Below are 22,520 nucleotides of genomic sequence, written 5' to 3'. Positions count from 1 at the left end.
ATGGTGGACAAGAAGTCCCAGCCCTTTATCTGTCGGATGACCTCCTGTAAGGAAGTCATCTTGAATTTTTGAGTCTTTACATATTTGTTTAGGAACCGTAGATCCAGGATGGGTCTTAGGCTTTCGTCCACTTTTGGCACCAGAAAGTAGCTTGAGTACACTCCCCTGTTCCGTTCTTTGAATGGGACCGGTTCGATGGCCTCTTTGAGCAGGAGTTTTTGAGCTTCCTCTTGGAGCAATTGCAGCTCTCTTCCAGAGTGCTCTCTTTTCTTTGGCTTTCTGTTTGGTGGTCTCTTTTCCAACTCTATGCAGTATCCGAACTGTATGATGTTGAGTATCCACTTGTCTGTGGTTATTTTTCTCCACTCCTGGAGAAAAAATCTCAGCCTGCCTCCTACTGGTGTTACATGGTCTTTTGTGTCTTGTCCGTGTAGCCCTCTCCTCTTTTTTTTCCCCGTGCTCCTCCCCCGGAGGGTTCGAGTGGGTGAGCACCTTTTTCCGTGTGAAGTCACTTAGAGGGGGGTTGTTCACCGCCTCTCCTTCTCTGGCCCCGTCCGTTTCCCCTTGCTCGAAAGGACTGGCCCCTGTTCTGATAGTTCCAGTTTTGCTTCTGCTGGCCCTGTTGGCCTTGGTTGTCACTCTGTTGACCCTGGTGGAACGCCTGGTGTGATTGACCTTGCTGGTTTCCACCCCTTCCGTTCGGCCTCCGTGTAGGGGTGCCTCTTCTCATTCCCCTGAATTGCAGGGCCCCCATGGACCTGGAGTTGGGTGAGTTTCCATCAACTGGGGCTCCGAACAGTGTTTACCCCTTTGAAGGGTGTGTTCAGGATGTTGTTCTGAACCTCCGTTTTGAAGCTTGAGATCCTGAGCCAGGCTTGCCTTCTCTCTGTGATGCCTATAGCCATCAGTCTGCTGGATGTTTCAGCCCCATCCAAGGCTGTCTTCAGGCACGAGTTAGCAATGCTTTTTCCCTCTTCCACAAGGTGTGATGCCCTCTCACGGTATTGCTCCGGGAGGTGCTTGAGCAATTGGCTGATCTCATCCCAATGCTGGTATTGATGCCTGTTCAGGAGGGCGTTGGAGTTAGCCATCCGCCAGTGCATTGCGGCGTTCCTCTCAATTTTTCTGCCCGTCAGGTCCATCCTCCTGCTGTCCTTGTCAGGTGGTGGTCCAGATGTTGTTGGGACGTTGCCCCTTCTTCTGGCCGTTGCAGCGATTATTTAATCTGCTGTGACGGACCCCTTGATGTAAGCAGGGTCCTGGGAGGAGAATTTGTATTTCTTCTCCGTCCTCGGCGTGACTGATCTGCATGTAGCCGGGTCTTTGAACGCTTCTTTCCCCTGGTCAGTGATACTTTTCAGCATGGGCAATAACTGGCTTCTTGTCTGCGTGGGGAGCAATGTTTCCAGCAGGAAGTCTGCTTTAGGCTTTTCCTCTTCCAGCGTAACCCCATAAGCTGCTGCTGCCTTCCTGACAACCTCACTGTATGCCCCAATGTCATCCGGCGGTGAAGGCCTCGAGGGGTATGTCTCCACAGCCTCCTCCGGGTTTTCGGCCTCGATGTCCTGCCATTCCTGGTCTTGGGCCGTCGAGGATCCCGAGCCGTAGCTTGACAGTTGCTCCCCATATTCCCCCTCAGCGTAATAGAGGTCCTCTTCCTCTTCGTGTCCCGAGGGCTCCGGAGTTTTCGGCGGCTCTTCTGCGTCGAACTCCTCGTGCTCCTGCACCTCAGCGACGGCCGTCGCTGGCTTCGAGGGGATCTTGTAACTTTTCATCTTTTCATCGAGGTCTTTCTTCCTCTGAAGAATGTTCTCCATCTCGGCCTCGAGCCTTCTTTTCTTCCTCTCCAACTGTGCGGCCTGCTCGTCGTCGAGCGTTTCGGCTGCTCTCTTCGACGGCGTCATCGACGTTGAAGCTTTTTTCAGCTCCTTTTCCTTCGAAGTCGAAGACCCTTTTTCGGGGGCTTGCTTCGACGACCTTGGCTTTTCGCCGGTCTTCGGCGCCCGGGAGTTCTTCTCGAAGGATCCGCTGGGCTCTTTTTCGGAGGATGCAGCTTCGGTCGTTGAAGTTTTTGGCGCCGGTGCTCCCTTCGAGGCTCTTGACTCTGACTTTCGAGAGTCTGCCTCAGGCTTTCGAGGCCCTGTCGAGGTTTTCGGGGTCGTAGACTCTCCTACCTTGTCAGACGTTTTCTTATCGGTCTCTGCAACCGTGAAGTCATCTGGACCTTCGGCGATGTTGTCCTCGTCGTCGGTGGAGAGGCCCAGTTCGTAAAGCGCCGGGGCCTGTCCTTTGCCCTGCATCGTGTAGTGAGCTATCCTCTGCTTCTCTCGAACCCGGAGTGTCTTCGGCTTGAAGACGGAGCAGGCGTTGCAGTCTTTGCTCTCGTGGTCGATTGGCAGGCAGAGGTTGCAGACCGGGTGCTGGTCCTTCTGCGCGAACTTGTGGTGGCAGTTTCTGCAGAATTTAAAGGGTGTCTTGTACATCCCTGCGCTCAGGGGGCCCCCTGTGTGCGCATTCCCCAAAGGACGTCGAAGATCTCGAGGTTCTTCCCTTTCTTCGACGTCTCCTCTCTGATGGTCTTCTTCTCCCAATCTTCTCAGGCTTTTCCCGTCGAAGAGTTGTTGTATTTTCTCCTCCAAAACTTCTGGAGCTTCACGCGACGATCCAGACCCAACGGCGGAAAAAATAATCTGAAGATGGCGCCCAAGGGTGGGAGCTTCCGCCAGAAGCATGCCGACGTCACCGAAGGTACACCAAATGGTGGGACGTCGACGCCCACCTGGGCTACAATTTTAAATGAGAAAAAAAAGACTACGATTCCGGACCCAACCACCAGATTGCGGTATATGCACAGCATAGTGAATCCAGAAATATTCACGCTGCAAAACTGGAGTTTCAAGTAAGAAAATATTCCTTCTCTCATAAGGGATCTCCAGTGATAGTCTTGAGCATTTGAACAGAATGGCAAGCCCGTCCCCGCCAAGTGCAGTGGAAAACGACAGAGGAATGACAATAGGCTCGAACTAAGCAAATACATTTCTGATGGAAGCTCGTCCTACTTGAGCAACAGTTGAATCCAAACAGTAATGCTTGGTGAATGTGTGAACAGACCTTCATATAGCCGCTTTACAGATCTCAGATATAGGGACATTTCTCATCAAAGCGGCAGTAGCTGCGTTGCCTCTAACTGAATGGGCCTTAGGTCTAGCTGATAAGGTCTTGTTGGTTTTTTGATAGAATAAGAGAATGCAAGACACTGTCCATTTGGAGAGGTTGATTGTTTGGAAGTGGCTAAACCTGTACGGCCCAGACCATAATTGATAAACAATTGGTACGATCTACGTATGTCACGAGTCTTGTCTAGATAAAACTTCAAGAAGCACCTCACATCCAGGGAATGAAGAGTTCCTTCAGACAGAGCTGAAGGGTGCTGAAATGAAGTTGGTAATGGAATTGTCTAATTGACATGAAAGTCAAAACTACCTTGGGGAGGAATTTAGGGTGAGTCCTCATAACTACCTTGTTAAGAGTGGAAGACAGTGTGGGGCCTGAATTTCGATAATCCTATGAGCTGATGCAATTGCTACGAGGAAGGCTGTTTTCCAAGAGAGAAACTGTAAGCATGCCTTATGAAGAGGTTCAAAAGGGGCTTGCATGAGGACTATATTAAGCTCACGGGGAGAGGAAGGATACCTAATAGGAAGGAAAACCTTTAGCCCTTCAAGAAAGTCCTTGATCACTGTGATTTTGAAAAAAAGAGGTTTGTGAAGGACATTTTCTGGAGGCAGTGAGTGCAGCCAAGTGGACTTGTGTGGAAGAGAATTGGAAGCCAGATTTTGCCAAATTGAAAAGATAGGGAATAATGACATATTCCGGGCAAATAGTAGGATCTCTGTTCTTGGGGGGGGTGTGGGGGGGGGATGGGGGGGGGCGGAGCTTGCTAGCGTCGATGGTAGATGCTTGAGCGCTGAGCTCCGCCAAATCACCAGAGAAATCCTGCATTTATCCTAAAATAACGGCGCCCGTCGACTGACGAGGACAGCGCATAGCCCCTAAGCATCACCGGCACACTCGGTGCTCGGAGCGGGAGACATCTGACGATCCGAGAGGGGAAAACTGTGGCCCGACACCTCGGGGGTGAGGGCCGCGGACTGGCGTAGTGCGGCCCCCGGATTACGTCGCTCGACGTGCGGCGTACGCTGAACCATTGGACCGGCAACTGCCGTGGACAGGACTGCGGGATACAAAGCTGCGAGCCGGGTCGCAAGCAAAGACAGTGGTGAGTGACTGATCCCCCACATGTAACGGACAGCGAAGGGAGTGACCTGCGTTGGCATAGGAGTCCCTGGGCACAGCGGAGAGCGAGCGGTTCGCCTGAAGCGGATCCCCTGATAGACGTCCCGCCGCGTGGCGAGTCAAGTGTATAGGCCTTACCCGAGCAGACGGGGTGTAGCTACAACGGCCTGGGGGCACTGGAGTGCTGGTTGCGGTACCAGTAACTGGAGTGGAACTTGTGACAGCTTTGCGCGCCCTAACGACGCGGTTGAGCACTGGGGCCTGCTGGGGTCTCCCCGCCTTCCGAGTGAGAGCAGGGTCCCGGCCGGCAAGGCTCATCTCCCGCAGACAGCAGACCTGCTTTGGACACTTGGCATTTGATGTCCCCTTGGGCGGCGAAAGCAGTGGAGCCCGGGGCGCCATATTGCGGCAGCTGCGGTGGACCCCCTGGGGGTCTGGGTCCGGCGCACCACGCAGCAGCATAACACAAGAACTAATACCAACTTCCTTCGCTTCCACACACTGGGAGAAATCCCAAGAAGTAGGAGGCATTTTCACCTCGGGTCAGACACGGGGACATATTGGCCCAGCGCGGCCTTCTGCGGCGGTCACGCTATTCGCCGCCCTGACCTGCCTCGTGCCCCCCCCCCCCCCCCCCCCCCCCATATCAGACTGGTCGTTCTGGCCTCGCCTGCAAGACAAGTGTGGCTACTGCGCCGGGGGACGGACCGGGGAGGCCGGGTACCTTGTTAATAGCAGCGACACGACTGCCACTGAGACCATCCCTCCCCCTGAGTCGTTCTACGCGGAGCGGATCCACAGAGAAACGTCGCTGCACGATGGGGAAAGGAGACAAAACGCAGTCTAAACTTCCATTCGAACAGCGGCGCACGAAGGCCCCAGAATCACGGGAACCCGAAAATGGGCAGCCATCCGGGACTCAGGACAACTCGAAATACACTGATATCAAGGAGTTGCTAGTTAACATGGTGAAGGGCTTGCAGGACAGCATGGCTATTTGTGGAGAAGCTGCTGACCACCTTGCTGGGCGATGGTTTCTTTTCGCCCATGTTTATAGTGGAGAGAGCGCACCGCACGTTGGGTCCTAGGCCGCGTCCGCCCCCCCCCCCCGAGGCCTATTATAGCCAAACTTCTGAGCTATAGAGACAGAGACTCAGCGTTACGAGCGGCCAGGGAGAAGGGTCCTCTGCAGTTCGAGGGCGCAAACATCTCCTTATATCCAGATTTTACCGCTAAGGTGCAGGAAGAGCGGCGTCACTTTGCTCCGTACAAACAACAACTCCGGGATCTCGGCTTGGACTACGCCATGCTGTACCCAGCGAGGCTGAGAATAAACTGACAAGGGCATTCCCACTTCTTCACTGACCCGAAAGACCTCCAAAAGGCACTTAAGACTTGGTCCAAGGAACAACGGAACAGCCCGAGGGGACAACCGGAAGAACAGGACCCTACCAGTCGCTTGGATGAGCAAGAATGACCGTACTTTGCCCCCTGCATCGCCCCGAGCAAATATGGCCAGCGGCAATCAGGGATGTCGATGTAGGTGATTTGCATTGAACATTTGATCCCCCTGTCCTACAGATGGAGCAGATGGAGAAAGCTGTGGGTTACCTGTGAGAGACCCGAGACTTCAAGATGTGGTGAGACTGTTCCATGACACAGTTATACTTTTTGATTACCTACCCTTGATTTTGGCTGGCTTTGGGGCTTTGGGCACAAGCCCCTGATTTAGGCTGGCAGTTTTGGAACTTGCTAATCATCGAGGGGTAGACGTGAATGTCCCGGTAGAGGACACTAGCTGGCATATACAGACTCATTGATGTGGGCTGCCGTTAAAAGACCTATACTGGGTGATGAGGCTAGGAGCAGGATTGTAAAAACTTTTTAATTGCAATTGTTACCTGTTCTAATTCTGGCGACCTCTGCCCCAGCGCTATTAGCACAACGGGTTCCTATTGGGATCTGTATGGGACGATTGGGGAGTTTTGAGGGGGGGGGGGTAATTTCAGGCTGGGCCAAGTTGGGGATGGTCTGCTGTGGGAGGGGTACTTCTGACAGGGGGGGAGTTGGGGCAGATTTCGACAGCGCTAAAGTTGACACTCTAGCATCTGCGCTACTTAGCACACACGGCATGAAACATGATGTAATATATACTGGGCACAAAGGCAATACACAGAGAGACTGCACGGACGACCTAAACTTAGAGAGTGAATGTGTGACACATCGGAATCAATGGCGACTGATATAGGCAACGCGCGCTCTGACAAACTTAGGGCGCTCACTTGGAAAGTGCGCGGCCTCAATGATCACAGAAAAGTGCGTAAGGTGCTGAGCTATTTGCAGAGACACAACATAGATCTGGCCTTGATCCAGGAGACGCACCTCCCTATGGACAGCAGAACCTTACACTACAGGGGATTGGAGGGTAATGTGGCTGCCGCCGGATTCACTACGCACGCCAGGGGGGTGATGACATGGGTGAACCCTAGATCCAAACTTACACAACAAACACTTGAGGCTGACCCGGAGGGACGTTATGTAATATCTAGATGCACTGGTCTGGGAATGTCTTTCGTAGCTGTCAATACATATGGTCCCAACTTTGATTTCCCCGACTTTTACAAGGGGCTGGCGAGTAAACTTAGACGCTACAACCCTGATGATCTTTGGTGGGGGGGGGGGACATGAACCTCACTCTTGATCCCACACTGGATAGATCTGCTGGCCCGCATCGTAAACCGGCCGCTGCGGCGGTGTAACTGCAGGGGGTTATGACGCGTTTAGGTCTTTGCGACATCTGGCGTTTGCACAATCCGACTCCGGGAGGCTACACCCACTACTCTGCCTATCATAATATTCACACCAGAATTGACTACTGGCTGATCCCAGATTACAGATCTGACATGATAAGTTGTGAGGTCCTTCCCAGAACCCTTTCAGACCACTTCCCTGTACTCCTGGAGATAGCACACCAAAATTCGTCTATCCCACCTTACACTTGGAGGTTCCCACGTATTCATTATTAGACCCAATTTTTAGGGGAGAGCTGGCTGCAGCCATAGATCTATTCTTTGAGACCAATATAGGCTCAGTGGATAGCTTCCAGACTCTCTGGGAGGCATTTAAAGTATACATTCGGGGGTGGCGATTTCCAAACACTCGGGAGTACTGAAGTCAATTCGCGCGCGGCTAGCAGCCCTTGAGAAACAGCTGGAGGCCTTGGAAAAAAGGCAGAGAGACAGCGCAGAATGCGACTTGAGCAACGAAATTAAAATCTTGCTTGAGGAATATCACGACAAAGCTGACAGGGAAGTCAAACACATGGGAAAACACGCTACTGCTAGAATGTACGGTGAACGAGACAGACCAGGCGCACTCTTGGCCAGGATAATCGGAGGAAGGAGGAAACGCCAGATACTCACTGAGGTTAAATCGGCCATGGGGGACTCCCTCACTGATCCAGTAGATATAGCGCATACATTTAAAACTTACTATACTACTCTCTACATAGCTCAGGGAGGGGATATGGATGAGGACATTGAGGATTATCTGGGGCATATAGATCTCCCTTGTTTGCCGAACTCTGATAGGGAATTTCTCATGCAACCGATAGAAAAGGACGAAATCTCCGAGGCTCTAATGAGCATGAAGTCAGGCAGCGCGCCTGGATCGGATGGTCTCACGGCGGGCTTTTACAAAGCATTCGCAGAGCAACTGATCCCGCACCTGTCGACTCTGTTTGACAACATTTGTGCGGAGGGCAAAATGCCAGACACAATGAGGGAGGCGCTGCTAGTTACTATCCTGAAACCTGGAAAACCGAAAGATGAATGTAGCTCGTACCGTCCCCTGTCCCTACTCAATGTGGACGCGAAGCTCTACGCTAAGGTCCTGGCGACTAGACTAGCCTTAGTGGCCCCCCAGCTGGTGGCCCCGGAGCAGGCAGGCTTCATCCCAAGCAGTAACCTGACATACAACATCCACACTGTCTTAGGCACAATGGAACACACACGACAGGACAGACCTGCATTGGCAGTATTCCTCGACATGGAGAAAGCGTTTGACTCTGTGGAGTGGCCTTTCATGAGACAGGTGCTGCAGCGCATGGGACTGGGTCAACCATTTTTACAAATGATAGGAGCATTGTATCATAGACCGCGCGCCAGACTACGAATTAATGACCTAGTAACAGACCCATTCCCTATCACCAGAGGCACTCGTCAGGGGTGCCCACTCTCTCCCCTACTATATGCATTAGTGGTCGAGCCATTAGCTTGTGCCCTCCGGGAATACCACAGCAACTAAGGCATCTGCTTCCCTAACTATAAGATAGTGGTCTCAATGTATGCAGACGAGACACTACTATATGTTAGAGACCCAGAAAACAACTTGACGTCGGTATTGAGGGAGGTGGTCCTTTTTGGCGCATTGTCAGGCCTTCGTGTCAACTGGTCGAAATCGTTAGCTTTTCCCCTGACCCCAGTGACACTACCCATGACCATGGAATACCCGCTCACCTGGACTACTGACGCGATCAGATATCTTGGGATCCACCTTCACACAGACTCTGAGACCCTCTTTAGGGCAAACTATGGTACGGCCTTTATTAGACTGGAGGATGACGTGACTGCATGGTGTAAACTCCCACTCTCCCTAATCAGGCGGATAGCTATCATGAAAATGGTGGTGCTCCCCAGATTCCTCTTCTTATTCACAACCATCCCGATGGTGCTCCCCAAAACGTTCTTTCAAAGACTACAACAGGAACTGACTAGACTTGCTTGGGCGGGCGGAGAACCTCGGGCGAAGTGGTCGCTCCTAACATTGCCATACAGCATGGGGGGACTGGGAGCTCCGGACCTAGAATTATACTACAGAGTGGCACAGGCGGCACACCTTTACACATGGGTACACGGACACAAAGACATTCCCCACTTGAAGATGGAGACCTTGTTCGCTCTTCCGATCTCCCGCTCACACATGATATTCGAACCAGCTGATCGCTGCACGTGAATCCTTGATTCACTTGCGGCTACGACACATGCGTGGAATAACCTCCTGCAGAGGCAGAACGGTGCGCTACTATACACCCCTAGCATGCCTATTGATTGGGTACGATGGCTGCCCCCACTGCATGAAAAGGGGGTATTGGAAGCTATGCAGAAACTAGGGATCGAGACTGCAGGTGATTTATTTAGTGATGGGGTGGTAAAAACTTGGGAACAAGCACGGATGGACCAGGAGGACCCGTCACTGCTGACGAGATTCCACTTCTTTAGAGTGCGGCATGCTTGCTCAGAACTCCTGGGGGGAGACATGGCAGAGCCGCCAAAGTGAAGTAACTCACATATATCACGAAGGCCACAACCTCACAAAAATTAATTACCCACCTCTACACCTTGGCACTATCACACAGGGAAAACACGTACACTAAAGCGAGATTAGCCTGGCAAGTAGATCTACAAATGACACTGAACGATGACACTTGGAAATACTGTTGTACCAACACTAGGAGCATATCTTTGAACGGACGGCACAGGCTGGTCCACTTCAAATTTCTCAACAGGATATACTACACCCCGTCCAGGCTCCACAGGTATGGTCTCAGAACCACTGCGGAGTGCGACAGGTGTCGTGTCCAGAACTCTGATTTTCTCCACCTAGCATGGACTTGCCAGAGTATCAATGACTTTTGGGTAAAAAAATGTGCAGAACTTAGCACCATCACAAAGGTGACCATCCCCCCGGACCCTGCGATGGCCTTGATAGGGTACACCAAGAAATTGCCAAAAGCTATTCGCAGATTAGCTGACATGGGGCTCCTACTTGCGCGCAGAGTTGTAGCATGCTGCTGGATGAGGGGCCCAAAGCCGACTGCTAAAAGGTGGGCACACGATATGCTATATTCTTGTACGCAATCTGAGATATACAGCGAATTACTGCCCCCCACCAGCAGACCAAAGAATTTTTGGGGGCTTTACCAAACATAATTAACAGCTTGCGCAGACACAGACCTGGAGGCGGGGCAACAAGTGCCCCAAGGGGAGAATGCGTAGTGCAAGTAGCGAAATGATAACCGAGCCTTGTTTCAGTTTCTGGAGTTTGGGAGATGGGACATGCGGATGCGGTCACCCTGCAGTCTCGGCTTTGAGCACGTAAATACTTCAGTGCCCTTATGACGCCGCCTGCCCTACTTACAGGGTTGTTGGCTAAATGGCTGTGTAACTTCATGCAAAGACTGTGGATAGGTGTTCGATATTGCGCTGTACTTCTGGCCCGTGGGGGGGAGGTGGGAGGGGAAGGTTTGAAGACTTGCTGTACTGGTTGTAACATGTATCAAAAATTCTAAAAATAAATTTAAAAAAATGTTCTATCTCTATGTTCTTGGAGGAACTCGAAATGCAAAATCTCTTCCACTTGAAGGCATATGCAGAACTGGTTGACGGCTGTTTAGCCTCCTTGAGGATGTCCATGCAATCCTTTGGCAGGTTCAGGTGCCCATACTGCACTAGATCAGGAGCCATGCTGCTAAATTCAAAGAGGCAAGATTAGGGAGAACCATCTGGCCTCTGAACTTCCGTAGAAGGTTTGGTCGGCATGGCAGCTTGAGATGTGGTCACTGTGACTGGTAAAGGAGATCTGTGAACCACCATTGAAGTAGCCACTCCAGGGCTATCAGAAGTTGCTCTTGAGTGGGACAGCTTGAGGAGAACTGCAGGGATCAAATGGAATGGTGGAAAGGCATAAAGAAATTAGCCTGACCTCAATCCTTAGGCATTCCCAAGAGTCTCTAGTTGGAAGAACCTTGAGGTCAAGTCTTAGCATTTTTTGTTTTCTGCCGTGGCGAACAAGTCAAAGTGCGGAGTGCTCCATTGCCGAAGATGTCTTGCAAGGACCTATTCGTGATATTCTTGCAGAACCCTGCTGAGGGAATCTGCCTGCGCATTTTGCACACCTAGGAGGTGAGTTGCTGTGGTCCATAGGTTCCTGACTATGCGCCATTTCCAAATTGCTTGGGTTTTGTGGGAAAAAAAGTCTAGACTGTGCCCCCCGCTTTTTGAGGTAATACATGGTGGTCGTACTGTTCGTCTGAACATGTAGGGATGGTATGGGCGAAACGCTTTCACCGCAAGGTGGACAGCCCTTAGCTCGATGAGATTGATGTGATATGTCATCTCTTTCGGCGACCATGTGCCTCGTATTTGGTGGGCTTCCCATCCCAGTAACGATGCATCTGTCAGTATAATTTGAGAGGGAGTCTGTTGGAGAAAAGGCGTCCAGTGAACAAGATTGGATGAAGAGCACCACCATGTCAGATTGCTTCACATGAGGGGGGAGAATGATCTTATCTTGCCTGTTATCTGGTCCCACTGGTCCTAGACACATTCCTGAAGGGGACGCTTGTTGAGGAGTGCATTTAGAGTAAGGAAGATACATGTGGCCATGGAGCCGAGGAGGGATGACACTGACCTCACCGTGGGATAAGAGGCTTTCATTAACGAGTCACATTTCCAACTGATCAATTAAAGTCTCTCCTCCGAAGGACAAACCTTTGTCTGCATCATGTCGAAGGTGGCTTCTACGTATTGCAGAGTCTGAACCAGGGTGGAGATTGACTTGTGGTTGATGTGAAGACCCAACCATTTAAGGACAGCGCATGTCCAGTTGAAATGCCACTGGGCTTACTGTGAAGTTGACGCCTTAATTAACCAATCTACTACATAGGGATACACGAAGATTTGGTTCCTCCAGAGGTGAGCAGCAACTATTGGCATGCACTTCGAGAAGATTATGGAAACTGACTTGAGGCAGAATGGAAGGACTTGGTATTGATAGTGGTCCCGCCCAACTACAAACCTCAGAAACTTGCGATGTTTCTTGGCGATGGGCAGATGAAAATACATGTCTTGGAGGTTTATGGAACAGAGACAATCACCTTGGTGTATTTGGGGATAGACTGGATGTAATGCCAGCATACAAAACTTCTCTCGCCAAATCCATTTGTTGGCTATTTCTAAGTCGAGGATAGGGCTGAATTCGACCAAGTCTTTTTACTTAACTAGAAATTATCTGGAGAGGGTGCCTGTACCCCTTTGTTTGTGTGGAGGCTACCTCCACCGCACACTTCTGAAGCAAGATGTAGACTTCTTCCAGAAGCATGTGCAGGTGATGGCTGGAGGATTTTGGTACTATGGTCAGAGGAGGACTGGTGAATCGAAGGGAAGATTCAAGGTTTGGCGCCAGGTGTGAGTTTACCCCTGTGGGCAGGTTGTTGGTATGAGCTCCCTCTAGATTGTCGCTCCAGCCGCTGCTATGGCCACTGTTGTTGTGGCTGTTGGCAACCCTGAAAGCAATGAGGGGTAGAACCCTCCGAGGGTAAAATCGGTGCTGGTAAAGTCTGAAGGAGCGCCTTTGCTCTTTCAGACTTTCTAGGCCGACTGCCTTAAGAATCTCCCTTTCAGACTTCATGCAAGCCATCTCATCAGTGTGACTGCTGGAGAGGATAGACCCCGAAAAAGGAAGATTTAAAATCCTTTGCTGCAACTCTCGTTTTAGAAATGTGAGGCGTAGCCAGGACTGTCACCTTAAGGCAATGCCATGACAAATATTCATGTGTCGCTTTTAGGGAGGAGTCTGCTGTGGCGCTTATGACTTGGTTGGACACCAAGAAGCCTTCATTAATAATCTCCAGGAAGTCTTACCTTTGGTCCCTGAAAGGCAGTCTGCAAATTGCTGGCTATAGTTCCAGAGTGCTCTATCATATATCCAATGGACCCCTGCCAACCGCACATCTTCCACAGGTCCACCGCTATCATCGCCCCCGAACCACGACGGACGATCAACACCTCCCTCAGATTCTGCTCAGACGACTGGAAATGGGCAGAGGTGAAACCCCTCCTCAAAAGCCCAACGGCCAACCCAACAAACCTGAAAAACTACCGGCCCATCTCTCTACCCCCCTTCGTGGCCAAAGTCACGGAGAGACTCGTGAACACCCAGCTGACCTTTATCGAAGAGAACTCCATCCTAGACGCCTCCCAGTCCGGATTCCACAGCACCGAGACCACCCTCCTCGCCGCTACGGACGACATCCACATCCTACTTGACCAGGGACACACTGCGGCCCTCATCCTTCTGGACCTCTCCGCACCCTTTAACACCATCTCACATCGCAAGTTAACAGCCAGACTTCACAACGCGGGGATACAAGGATCCACCCTCGACTGGATCCAATCCTTTTTCTCCGGCAGAACCCAGAGGACTCAACTCTCTCTCTTCCTCTCCGACCCCACGGAAATTAACTGTGAAGTACCTCAGGGATCATCATTGAGCTCCACGCTCTTCAACATCTACACGGCCCCCTCGCCGCCATCGTCAGAAAGCATGGGCTCAGCATTGTATCATACGCAGATCTGCCCCCCCCCCCCCCAGTGCCTTGAGACCCTCACGGGTGAAGAGCGCACTTTACAAACCCTGGATTGATTGATCTACCCAGGAGGGCAGTAGCACAGTAGCACTGGCTACTTTCATGGTTGTTGCGTCCGTGTTACAAACTTTGAGACCCACAGAGTCCAGTTTTTTGGCTTTCCTTTTCAGGAGGTCCTGAAGAAGCAGGGGTGGCGGCATGATGTTTCTTGGCCGCCAGAATGATCACAAGTTAGGAGGTGGATCCGATCTGAAGGAAAATAGGATCTTGCGTTGTAGGTCTATATTTTTTTCTGTAGCCTCGAAGGAGCAGTTTTGGTTAAGACTGGTGTCAAATAGTTCCATCGCTGGTTCCAAAAGACCGAAAACAAATGGAAGCAAAGGTCTTGAAGCTGACCACTGGTATATAGTCTCAAATGTAACAGCTGTGGTAGGTGTGGGGACCGACATCCGAATATTACGTTTTGAAGCACCATTTAGCAGAACCTCCTGGAATGTGGAAATGTCATTCACTGGAGTCAAATAGTTCCATCGCTGGTTCCAAAAGACCGAAAACAAATGGAAGCAAAGGTCTTGAAGCTGACCACTGGTATATAGTCTCAAATGTAACAGCTGTGGTAGGTGTGGGGCCCGACATCCGAATATTACGTTTTGAAGCACCATTCAGCAGAACCTCCTGGAATGTGGAAATGTCATCCACTGGAGAGCTGCAAGGTGGTAGAGAAGCGAACAATGTCGGCGAATATCATCCAGATGATGTAGAAGAGGATGTTGTGTGTCTTGATTGACGTCTGGATGATATACGTGTGTTGGACAGTGATCTATGGTGGCAATGGCAAGAGTGCCTATAGACGGACAAATGCCTTGAATGACGCCTGTGATGACGTGACCGATTATGCGTTATGGAGCACGATCTAAGCCTTGGCGGAGCTACAGATGGAGGCATTGGTGCTGGAGGTGTAGGCACAGAAGGGGGAGGAGAAGTTGGCGTTGCTGGCGGTGGTGGAGGCAGAGGAGTAGGAGATGGAGAATTTGCTAGTACTATTGGGGAAGAGGGAGAGTAGGCCCTCGAGTAATCAGGTGACAAATATATTTGCATCCTTTTCCTCCTATTTTCTTGTGTCCTTGACATCGACTGCCCTCGACGCCTCGACCTTCGACGGTGATCTCTTCCAACACCTCGAACTGCTCCTCTGCGTCAATGGAACACCTCGCCATTGATCTTGCAGCGCATGTCGGCGGCGCAGGAGGTCTACTTTGCCTCGACTTCGATCTGCGTCTTTTCCTCAATGGCGAGCAAGTCGTGCCATACCTGGTCTTGACGTCAATGGACCAGGAAACTTGAAGGTTTCTAGCTGCCACCCTCTTCTTGGACCTTCCACGTCCCTCTGAGGAAGATGTAAGAACCCCGGTAGAGGACTGACCCTCTCCTCGCTCTGAGGTCTTACCATGAGACTGGACTTGCTGCCTGCGCTATTCTTCTATGCCATGAAGGCAAATTTTCTCTCTCTCCCCCAAGGAGCGATGTGAAAACTTCTTGCAGTGTTGGCACTGCTCAGAAACATGTGTGGATGGAAAGCGGAGTATGCAGATGTTGTGACTGTCTGATTTGGCCTTCTTACTCCCACAGACAGGGCACATATCAAACAGAGAAGGCACGTTCTGTCAGAAAAGGCTTATAACAGAGAGGATGATGAAAGATGTCGAGTGAATCAAAGAAAACATAAGTCCACAGGTGAATTTTGAAGAAAAAAAGCCTAAATGGCCAAGCTCAGAGTTTTAGGATTCTGTCACCATGTGCCGGACAAAAAGAAATGAGACAACTGCCACCTGCTAAGCATGTTGGGATACTGGTGGTCTTAAGAGTCCTTAAAGGTGCAGACAGTTTAAAACTCACATAATGGCAGTTATACTACACTGTTCTGCTATCCTTCATCTTCTACTTTTACAAAAAACGGTTTGCGAAAAAGATTTAAGTTGTTTTATAAAATTTTCATTTCAAAATGATACGTATTCAATTGTATTTTAACCCTTTTTCGTAAGTACAATCTGAAGTATTTCTCCAATGTAGCCCATTTTTGAGGCTATGCATTATGTTCTTAAGTGTTTCTACAGGCCTTCCTAAAGAAAGGCAAATGTCTACACTTAAGAAGATAGTGTATGAAGAATTGCTACGGGATTCCTGCCAGCGCTTATAACCATCAACTGAGATCCCCTGGAATTGTGGGACAACAATGCCAAGTTCCTCCACTTTTATGACACAAGTACTTTAAGGCAATGTAGGTTATCCAATGCTAAACTACCTCCAATCGAATGTGCATACTACTGCTGATGCACTTAACCAATAAAATAATAATCATAATACGCATTGCTTATTTCACAGCGTCCGACCTACTTCAGTGAAAAATTAGGTTCCCCAAAACTGACTAGAGAAATGTTGGTAAGAGTAGGGCAAACAATTCTGCCCAAAGTATTATGTGAGATAATACTCTGAGTCAGCATTGATCTTCAATGCATAGATGTCTGTAGTATCCCTTGTAGAAACAAATCTTTCTCAAGGAGTTGTGCAGATCAGAGGAAAAAAGGCTGATCATTAGGCATGAAATTTTAATGGGTTCACTGGGCTCCTCTAGGCCATAACTAAAGTGTCTCTCATGCTTGAGATGGCCCCAATGTAAGCTTGGAAATAGCAAATAAAAACCTGAGGCAAAGGAAGGCAACGAGGCAACAATAACCGAGTCAAAACCAATCATATAAGGCATGCAAACTAATTTAAAATTGCGTTTGTCTATAGAAAACGTCATAGACGCAGCTCATCAGACCCACTATGGAATAAATATTTTTAGAATCAACAGCCTACTTTTAGCATTTGAACTCTGAATATAAACTTATTTGCCCCTCAAAAACTCACAAACCAAATTAAACCAGTGTTGTGGAATGCTGTGTCTGTTCTTGCAAATTAACATGACTACTGATGAACAGGATGTGGCAAGACAAGAACAAGGAGATAGGAAGTACATGCCATGCTGGAACTGGGGGGGCATGTCGACTCGGTCTGACCTAGGCCATGCATGCTACAGTGGCAGTCTGCAGGGCTTAGGTGAGGGGTCCCAAGGGGACCCTTTTCAGTCCCACTGCCCTAGGAACCCGGATACATTTTTCCTAGCGACTTAACAGGCGGCCTGAAGGGCCAATTGTGGAAGAAGAAGCAATGGCACTGGTTGGCAGGTACCCTGTGCACTACAATCAAAACCACATCAAATACCAGGCAACAGGTGGGGGCTAACCATGTCAAAAGAGGCCCTTTCTCACACTAAGACATTGCTCTACTTTGCCTACCTTTTTCAGGAATCCACAATGAATGTTTAACATGATACTCTTATCTATATATAACACTTGAATCCTTTTCACATGTACTCTTCCATAACAAAGAAATGATTAGGAAGACTGATCATTCATAAGTCTCTTTGGACCACTTCACCTTCTTGAGGATTTGATTAGTGATTGCTGGACATCCAGTGCAAGGAAAAGTACCGCAGTCAAGAGCTGTGTTCATTTTTTTTTTGAGTGGAGGAGTGGCAGGTCGTTTTGGATGAGCTCCTATTAGTAATGCTTCTCCTTCATAAGGAGGAGCATAACGCACCACCTGTACACTAAACACTTTTTCTCACAATCTATGCGAGTAACAGTGTGTGTTAATGATGTTTCAGACATTTTGCATACATGAGTTAAAGCGTATTCTGAGGTGGATACGACAATGAAAAACTGAGCCAGGCAGTGGTTAGAAAACCAGGACAGTGGTAAAAAAATGAAGTTCAGTGAGGGCACGGGGAGGAAGATCTGCAAGGGTCAATTCTAAAACCAGTTCTACAAAATGTCTTCAAGATAATGTTATGGAAAACACTATGATTTGCCACACATTTGACCTTCCAATGAAAGCTGACCACAATCTGTTTACAGGAATTAAAAGCTGACAAGTTGTTAAATATTATGCTGCACGATGTAACAAGTGGAGTGTAATTATTCTTTTCAGTCATATAAAGAAAGGGGAGGTAATGGGCCCCACTATCACAAAGGGGATAGTGAGAATAAAGAAATGTTGCACAACATCCCTATCAATATCACATATCAGACAAAACACAACAATGTAATCTGAATGACTGCATTAAACCATTAATCCCTCAAAAGTTTCAAAAATTATAGATAATAGATATGGAACGTTTACTTGCACTTGTGTGGCATGCTTCAGCCCTGGTGTACTCATCCATTCCTGGTAGGTAAGTACCACGAGGGTGAACTCTGCTACGATGTTGAGAAAGTTCTTAAAAAATACTGACAGGATACATGCAGGGATCCAGACTAAAAAAATTATCTCATGGTTAATCCCCAGAGAAATCTCCTTATTAAACAGGTACCTTAGGTAAGGTACAAGAGAATAATGCAGGGTGACCTTGAGTTCAATGGTTCATACATCTGCTATCTAGTGCTAACATGTTATGGAAATATTGAGGGCCCATATGGGTCAACGGCCTTCATCAGGGCTAAATTCAATCCCTACCTATCCAGCATTAATATTCATATATACATGGCTCAACTTTGAGAACACGTATACCTATATTAACTGAAAGTAGTACTAGACGTTGCACTAACTTGGAGTTATAGCTACTTCATGGTGGTGAAGAGAGGGCACTCTTAGAAGCCCCACTTTCTTCAAGAGAAGATGCCGATATGTTAACCTACTGTTCCTTCCTTATGCTAGTGGTCCCCATCAAGAATTATACTTCTTTGGGGCAAGGACTATACTCACTAATATACAGCAGAGCTTTATACATAACATAACCACGCAGCCCCAGAGACCGGTTTCCTTAATGTCCTCCACTAGACAGAAAAGCTCTATAAAATCTCATGCCCTTATGCCACAGTGCTTCTCCCATGCCCAACTTCTTATGTCCCTCTCTCCGCACCTGATCATAACTCATTCCCACATACTGTACCTCCATTCTCATGATGAACCCAATCTCTACTTTCATTGCTCTCTTACTTTCGACCTTCAGATCTCACAATCCTCTTAAAAAGGACAATAGGCAATATGGTTGCACCAAGCAAACAACTTACCAGCCTCCTTCCTGCTTCTCAACATTCTGGATGATGGCATTCTTGGTAAATGTCAGCTCGTCTTCCCGCTGGGCCTTGTAATCAAACAGGGCTTTTACAGAGCACTGCAGAAGAAAGGTTGTTTGTTAAACTACAAACTCAGTAAAATGGAGATCTGCTACATCACAGTCACTGTGTGAATCACCAACAGTGATTGGTACAGGTATGAAGAAGCCTCCAGGACTTTATACATTAATGTAAGATGGATTCTACCTTAAAGGTGGGCATGGGGTTCGCTTCCACGTAGAAACCAGGATTCCTTCCTTCATAGAGGGCTCCATAGTCCGGCTCCTACAGAACCAAGAAAGAAAATTTAATTTTACACACAACTCTTGTGAGGACAAGAAAAGCAGCTCCACAGCTTGGTCTTCGCTACGTACTACTGTAATGCATAAGGTTTGCACCTAGCAGCAAGGGAAAACAGCACTAAACATGAAGGTAGCAGCATAGAGGATTACTGCAATCATTCTACTGCCTACAAATATCTAAGAGCTACACTATATCTCTTAATAAAGTAACACAAACATATTGACAACAATCCTGTGAACTGCACCTCTGTGACTTTCAATGTGAACAAACTATACCTGGCTATCCAAACACTGCCTAATCCGGGCCTTTGCTATCATTAGTGCAGCAGGTACTATGCTAGGCAGGACACAGGGTTTAAGGAGCGCGTAACCCAAAATATGATACTACTGCTCAGTAAGTGATGGAGGGGCACAATTCCATTGCTGAGATTTGAGACCAGGATACGTTTGCTAAGCCACTGTGCTCAGTAATATCTGGAAGCTGAGTTGTAAAAAAGGGGTACTGTTCTCCAAAAACTACAGTGGTAACCTGACCCCTAAATAAGAGTACCAAGAAATGCTCTTAAGAACACTGCCTAGAAGGTGGACAAATAGTGTTCGACATCAGACTCAATCAATGCATAGTGGAAACAGCATTCTTTATTATAAGCAATGCTGAGGACTCCCAGGATGTTGTGCAGCCCAAAACACATTGCTCTTTGCTGCGCCGCACAAAATGCAGACGAGTGTAACACACCTAGAGTAACATAGGAGCTCCACTGACTACACACATATTTTAGAATTATTATATAGCTCTTCTGTACCACAAACTCTAGATTTTCAGTTTGCATTGATCCACAATGTGATTCTGGCTGTGATTGTAGGAAAAAGTGTCAAGTGCAGGTCAAAAGTTCGGCACTGGTGATAGACGTAGCTACCCCACTTCTAAAACTCTGTATTGCTAAGCTCTTCCTGCTTTCTCTATGGCATGAAGACTTCAATACTTTGTGCAACAATGTGTTACAATCCTTACAAAAGGCCTCTGCACTCCTTCCAAACTCCTCAATTTCTGTTCCTTCAGAGCCTATGATGTTAATTCATCTGGTCTTTGGTATTTCACACTATGATCCTCATTCTTTTTCCTCCTATATTCATTATTTACACTGTTCCCAAACCTTGAGCCTCAGCCAGGCTCTGTTGCTTACAGCTTTGGTCAATCTCAACATTGATGCATATACTTTTCTTGTGGAGAGAAGACAGCGATTATGGTGTAGGCACAGTTTTTTAAACAACACACCATTTGAACTTCCACAAAGTTGCATAATATGTATACTTTAAACCAAATTGACCAAGTGAGAGGAGACTCTCAAAGAATGTATTGTGGGACAGAGGGGATTCTCTAGTTAACAGAATTTCTGTTTGGTTTTGCACAAAATGTATGGAATTAGGTGTTTGAGCCACTTAAAAAAACCCATACATCGTGGACTTTGCCTGCTGCCATTTTCTCCCTGTGTATCCCCAGTGTTGCAAAGTTAGGCAAACTCATTTATTCCCATCAAAACAACTTGCCTCTTGACACACCCAGCTCTCAATGAGCGGTCACAATATTCTTAAGTTCAACTTCCTGTTTTGACTTTTTTTTTTATATATATCATACCTCTCTTCAAAAACCTCTACCCAAACATTCTGACATATAAGAACTTTGTCAAGTTCTCTAATTTCGAAACTTGGGCTAGCAATGCTCTTTCCTTATGAATACATTTGCATTCTGATCCAAGTTGGCAAGTCCTTGGTCAATGCGAAGAACTCACCGCTGTACCAATCTTCTCCAGTGTCTCCTCATTGATGGGGTAACGCAGCTTCATCTTTCTGTACAGGGGGTGCTTCTCATAGTAGCTGATCAAATCCACCAAGCTGTCAAATTCAGAGTTACCCAAGACCACTGACTGGCTCTCCTGCAACACTCGACAGTGTTTAATCTTCCCTTCCGCTCTAAAGAATTAATAGGAAAAATGAATAACTCCGAGGCTGTGCCTCTAATGTCCAAAGAATCAGTGTGCTAATTGTGAACAAATTTGAGGGCTGGACTAATTAAGACAGTCTCACTTTTTATCACCATGGTTTTGCTTCCCATTGATAAAGTCCAGTCAAGGAATTTTCTTTAACCAGTACTTCATACATTAAATACCACAAAGACACAGACTGGATACTTAACTCATTAATAAATGTTTTTCCAAAATCAATTATTTTTCTAACCACATTCACATAATGTAATTACTTAAATCCAACCACCAGAAAAGAGACAAATCCTAACCTTAAACAACAAGCATAATGTTAGTGATTTTCCGCATAAAACTAAGCAATTGCAAACAGCGAATCATAACCAGCATATTCAGTTATTATATGTATTGATCTATCATCTTACTATCAAGTCTTTTATTTATTGTTTTGTGTGTTTGTTGCTTAGCAATGCTAATGGTTTTTCATTATACACATTTAAAATCAAAAAGCATGTTTAGGGCCCTGGTATAGCTCAACTCCTGTTAGTTGTCAAGTGTATTCTTTTATCACATTCTGCCCCTGACAACTCACGGTCACTCACAGCAAACCTATTTCAATACTCGTCCATACCTATTGGGCATTAACCAGTGGACTAGAGTTTTATACACCACCAAATTTATATCGAAATTTTATTAAAATTATTTCAAGCTATTTTTCAGTTATTAGTGTGTTTATACTAATCTACACATTTACCTATCCATAGCTAACATGCATTACTGGCTCTTGAAAAGGTGCTCAGATGAATTATAATGCATTGAATGCATTATCATTTTTTTCCATGGTTAATAAACCCATTTGTGTTTACTGTATGGCCAGATTTTCACGTTGATATTGCTTCTAAAACTGAAAATTCATTGTATATAAAAGTTGATGCTCAAACACTGAATAGGACAAGCCACCACTGTAGAACAGATATTCCATTCTGTGTCTGTATACATATTAGATTTCAGTGGTTTATGAATGCTGTTGGTCAGACCAGTGTGGATGGTTAAGTTTCCTTCCATTAATTTTAACTTAGCTCCTCTAGGTGAATCCCACCCATCATTATTACTAGTTCTTACAAGGAGTTTCAAACCAATATCTTTTTCTCATACTCGTCTTAAATGTATCATACAGGATAATATATAATCACTATTAAATAATATTTTATCGCCGTCTATAATTATTAAATTGTATAATACAGACGCCTCGCGATTTCTAAGTGGAAGTCTAATGTACATGAAATTTATAATCATTGTAAAATGAATTATCATCATGCTCTCTTTCATTATTTATATTACTATTCATTTGATTTTC

The 22,520-nt window shown here is 47.4% G+C and overlaps 1 protein-coding gene across 2 annotated transcripts in view; it reads right to left on the bottom strand.

The window, feature by feature from the left end:
• Nucleotides 1-22,520, bottom strand: part of PLCG1 (phospholipase C gamma 1) — a 595,860-nt gene that overhangs the window by 118,625 nt on the left and 454,715 nt on the right. For both annotated transcript variants that reach the window (XM_078652159.1, XM_078652158.1), the window contains exons 19-21: nucleotides 20,975-21,155; nucleotides 19,090-19,167; nucleotides 18,838-18,941 (exon numbers count right to left, since the gene is read on the bottom strand). In XM_078652159.1, coding sequence (XP_078508285.1) covers nucleotides 18,838-18,941; nucleotides 19,090-19,167; nucleotides 20,975-21,155 — 363 coding nt within the window. The remainder of the gene's footprint in view (nucleotides 1-18,837; nucleotides 18,942-19,089; nucleotides 19,168-20,974; nucleotides 21,156-22,520) is intronic.

This window comes from Lissotriton helveticus, chromosome 7 (genome assembly GCF_964261635.1).
Source record: "Lissotriton helveticus chromosome 7, aLisHel1.1, whole genome shotgun sequence".
Taxonomy (NCBI): Eukaryota; Metazoa; Chordata; class Amphibia; order Caudata; family Salamandridae; genus Lissotriton; species Lissotriton helveticus.
Note: the sequence above shows the minus strand (reverse complement) of the source record. Positions and strands in the feature narration are given on the sequence as shown.